Consider the following 4,503-nt stretch of genomic DNA (forward strand, 5'->3'; position numbering starts at 1 on the left):
AAGGCCCAAAGTAAAAGGCTAATCCTAGCTAAAAGGCCTGGCCAACAATGATAGCTCAAGCCGAAAATAAAGAATAAAAAGAATAAAAGGCCCAAACCAAAGGCTAAGTCTAGCTAAAAGGCCCAGGCAATTAGCCCAAACCAAGAGGACAAACAAAATTAAACAAAATTACCCAAATACCCCTTGCACGCAAATTATGTCCTGGACCCGTGTCCACAACAAGGTTATTTTCAGAGAAAACGCGTCATTTTAGTAAAAAAAAATTTTAATTTTGTCTCGCCGTTAATGGCGTTAACGGCGTTATTCGTTTGTACCATTATGAATGTACAGTTATGGGATTATGAATGTACAGTTACGGAATTATGAATGTACAATTATGAAATTATGAATGTAAGTTATAAAATTATGAACACAGAGCTCTGACATTATGAACATACAATTATGAACATATAGTGATAAAATTATAAACATAGAGCTCTAAAATTGTGAACATGGAGCTTCGAAAATTATGAATTTACAATTATTGAATTATGAATGTACAATTACGGAATTATGAATGTACAGTTATGGAATTATGAATGTACAGTTATGAAATTATGAACACAAAGCTCTGACATTATGAACTTACAATATGAACATATACTGATAAAATTATGAACATAGAGCTCTAAAATTGTGAACATAGAATTTCGAAAATTATGAATTTACAGTTATTGAATTATGAATGTACAGTTACGGAATTATGAATGTACAGTTATACAATTATGAATGTACAATTATGTAATTATGAACACAGAACTCTGACATTATGAACTTACAATTATGAACATATAATGATAAAATTATGAACATATACTCATATAACAAAGTGATATGAAATTAAAAAAAAAAAAAAAAAAAAAAAAAAAAAAAAAAAGTGGAAGAGAACGGTGCCACTAACGGCACCGTTACCATGTCCAGCATGCACCTTGCACCTTGCACCTTAAATAAAGAAAAAAAACTCACTTTTGGTCCCTCGACTATTGTATGTGTATCAAATTTTGTCATTAACTTTTAGTATTTTTTCTCCAAAAAAAAAATATATTAATATTTGCAAATTAAGTGCATGACTATGTAATTTGTATCACATTTGATTCATGACTATTAATATTTTCAAATTAGATGCATGACTTTGTAATTTGTATCATATTTGGTTTTACCGTCAATTTTCTGGCAACTATTGATGGAGTTTCAATGAGAAAAATATTTTTTTCGACAATAGTTGGCTGAAAATATTTTTTTAATTAGAACATGTTATTTTTTTTTTTGTTGAAATTTCTGCAATAGTTGACCGGAATTTGGACGGCATAACCAAATGTAATACAAATTACATAGTCATGCACCTAATTCGAAAATATTAATAGTAGTCAAGGATCAAATGTGATACAAATTACATAGTCATACACCTAACTTGAAAATATTGATAGTCAAGGACCAAATTTAATACATGCATAATAGTCAATGGACTAAAAGTGAAATATTTTTTTAAATAAATTAAACGACTTCCTAATCATATATTAAATCTCAGTCATCATATTTTCTTGACTGTTATTAATATTTTCAAATTAGGTTCATAACTATGTAATTTTGTATCACATTTGGTCATACCATTCAATTTTCTGACCAACTATTGCAGGTGCTTGTCTTGCCATCCAATTTTCAAATCAGCCAGTCGCGAACGCCGGTCACTGATTGTTTTCTTGTCGGAATTTGTGCTGAAAGGTTGTGGACCCTAATGACATGTGATAGTAGATCACTAATTAATTTTTAAATTTTATTCCATTCAAATATAATATTGATGAATTTAATTACAACTTTAAAATATTTAAGAGTCTAATTGAATGAAGCACATTTGACCTTTTTCTCTTTTTAAATAAAGAATTTCTTCTTAAGCACTTTGTACTCCGTTCACACAATCTCTTTCATGAATTTCTTAATTTGGAAATGGGAAGTAATAAAGTGGACCCCACTCCCCAGTGCAAAGCACGCCACTGCACTATGGTGTCGTTTTAGGCAATCTTCATTTTTACAATAATTTGGCATCGATTGCACCCCCCCTTCTCTCCAACCCCTACCCACCCACTCCCACCTTATCATTTTCAAAATTTGAAAGAACCTCAAACAAAAACATATCATAGCCGTTATCACCTCAAACACCCGCCCCCACTCTCCGCCTCCGCCGCCCTTCTCCTCCATTAAACTACCACCACCCGGTTCTTGAATCTGTATAGAAATCCCAGACAAGACTCCATGTTTCTAACCCCCTGAGAAAAAAAAATGAAATCAATGAAGGTGAAGCTGCTGAAGAAGCTGAAAACAATCAAGATAGTGGGCCATAACTCTAAGCAGGAAAGAGTTCTCCGTTTGAAGGCTTCCGATGGGTATGTCCACCTTTCGCCGCCGTCGACGCCAGCGGCGGCGGCCCCACCCCATTCTCCATTGTCCCCCATTTGTCTCCAAGAAAAAGAAGAAGAAGAACCAGAAATCATTGAGGTTTCGGAGCTGATGAAGGATCTTGAAGATGAAGAAATGGAGTTTCTTGATGAGGTTGACGACAAGGAGAACATTAGGCCTGTGTCGGAGGCTAAAAATTCGGAGAATCTTTCCCCATTGAAGCCAAAGATTGAAGCTTTTTATGGTAAAGAATTGCAAAGAGGGGATTCAAGATTCCCCCCTCCTTTGTCTGAGATTGATGTGTCCACCTTTAGATTTTTACAGGCAGCAATAGAAGCCAAAATGCAAGAACCACAAAAACTGCCAGCCATTGAAGCCAAAATTCAACACTTATCATCATCATCTGAAGAAGAAGAAGAAGAAGAAGAAGAAGAGCAAGAACCACCTACGAAAGCCCAAAAACTGGAAGAAAATACTAATCCCCTACTAGATTTCGAAGAGAAATGTCCACCAGGGGGGAGTGATTCAGTAATCCTGTACACGACAGGGCTTCGAGGGGTACGGAAAACGTACGAGGATTGCCAAAACACAAGATTCCTGCTGGAGAATTTCCGGGTTTTGTTCTTCGAGCGAGACATCTCAATGCACTCGGAGTTCAAGGAGGAGCTGTGGGGAATCCTGGGACAAAAGGTGGTGCCACCAAGGCTGTTCATCAAGGGGAGATACATTGGAGGAGCAGAGAGAGTGTTTGGGTTGCATCAACAAGGGAAGTTCAAGGCTCTTCTTCAAGGCATTCCTCTTGATGTTTTGCAAGAGCCCTGTGGAGGGTGTGGTGGGATGAGATTCATCCTGTGTTTCAGATGCCATGGAAGCAGAAAAGTTCATGTGGATGATGATAAGAATGGTGATGATGATGATGATGAGTGGAAGAAGAAATGCCCAGAGTGTAATGAGAATGGGTTGATTGTCTGCCCTCTGTGTTGTTGAGTTGATTAAGTCCGCATAGGCAATTCAACTGGTCACAAAGATGAAATTTGTCATGTAAAGGATCAAGAATAAGTCTCATCAGTGATAGTGCGGGAGCAACCTCTCAAATGAGGGACTCCTTGTGTGCGTGCAATCTAGCCTCGGATGATCAATTGAGTCAACGTGATTTAACTTTTCACAATCTTATCGGACCGGCCAGCCTGTGGTGGCATATGGAGTGGGCGTTTCCACTTTTTTGTGACAAGGGTGGAGTTGAGATGATTGATTCTTTAATGTTGGGAATCTGCAGTTGGTTATAGATTTTCATAGTAATTACATGTAGAATTCGAGAAGACACAACCAATGTCTGTATCTGTTCTTTAATTAATTTTTAGTGTGGGTGTTCAAGCAGATCATCTCATACTGTTTTTTTTTTTTTTTTTTTTTTTTTTTTTTTTTTTTTTTTGTGTTTCTTTTATATATATATATATTTTATTTACTAAATTGGATGTTATATGTATATTTTGTACGTGTATGATGAAGAAAATTGAAAGCAGTTCATTTTTTGTAACACACACTACATAAATCGTTCTAGTTAATACCAATTTCTGGTTCATCAAATATAGTGATGTTCTTTTAATCATATCATTCGTTATGATTCAGTTTAGGTCTTTAATTTTTGGAGAAATAGTGTTTTTTAAGAAATAAAATGTAATTAGTTTCTCAATTGTTGATGTTCATGTGAGTATTACTGACATTCTAATTTTTTAAAGAGTTAATACCCAAAATAGTCCCTCGACTATGTCGTAATTACCAATTTGGTCCTCGACTATTATTCTTACCCAATTAAGTCCTCAATTATATAATTTTTACCCAATTTAGTCCTTTGTCAATTTGACTGTTTGTTGACTGTCAAAAGTGGAAATAAAGTTGTAATTTTACAAGTTTTCTCCTTCCTCCTCATTTAGCAGCGCCAAACCATGTAGCGATAAGCTCCGGTTGGGTTCTAAACCTGTCAGTATCGAAGTAGTGGTTATGCATCGGATAGCCCATGAATTTGATTTCCAACGATTTTTTGACGATTGAAATCTGATCGGAGTGTAT

The 4,503-nt window shown here is 35.4% G+C and overlaps 1 protein-coding gene across 2 annotated transcripts; it reads left to right on the forward strand.

The window, feature by feature from the left end:
• Positions 1 to 2,148: 2,148 nt before the first annotated feature.
• Positions 2,149 to 3,806, forward strand: LOC109187051 (uncharacterized protein At3g28850-like). 2 transcript variants are annotated; one of them, XM_019337208.1, is made up of 2 exons: positions 2,149 to 2,775; positions 2,815 to 3,806. In XM_019337208.1, exons 1-2 carry the CDS (start codon positions 2,317 to 2,319, stop codon positions 3,418 to 3,420), a joined length of 1,065 nt encoding a protein of 354 aa, XP_019192753.1. In that variant the 5' UTR covers positions 2,149 to 2,316; the 3' UTR covers positions 3,421 to 3,806. The 2 variants fall into 2 exon arrangements, with proteins under 2 accessions (XP_019192753.1, XP_019192752.1); XM_019337207.1 differs by having other exon boundaries at positions 2,149 to 3,806.
• Positions 3,807 to 4,503: the final 697 nt, after the last annotated feature.

The sequence above is a fragment of the Ipomoea nil genome, unplaced genomic scaffold (assembly GCF_001879475.1).
Source record: "Ipomoea nil cultivar Tokyo-kokei standard unplaced genomic scaffold, Asagao_1.1 scaffold1416, whole genome shotgun sequence".
In the NCBI taxonomy this organism is placed as follows: domain Eukaryota; kingdom Viridiplantae; phylum Streptophyta; class Magnoliopsida; order Solanales; family Convolvulaceae; genus Ipomoea; species Ipomoea nil.

Bases quoted from the DNA above. Each gene is read 5' to 3' on its own strand.
- LOC109187051 (XM_019337207.1), top strand. From the start codon at position 2,317: ATGAAATCAATGAAGGTGAAGCTGCTGAAGAAGCTGAAAACAATCAAG.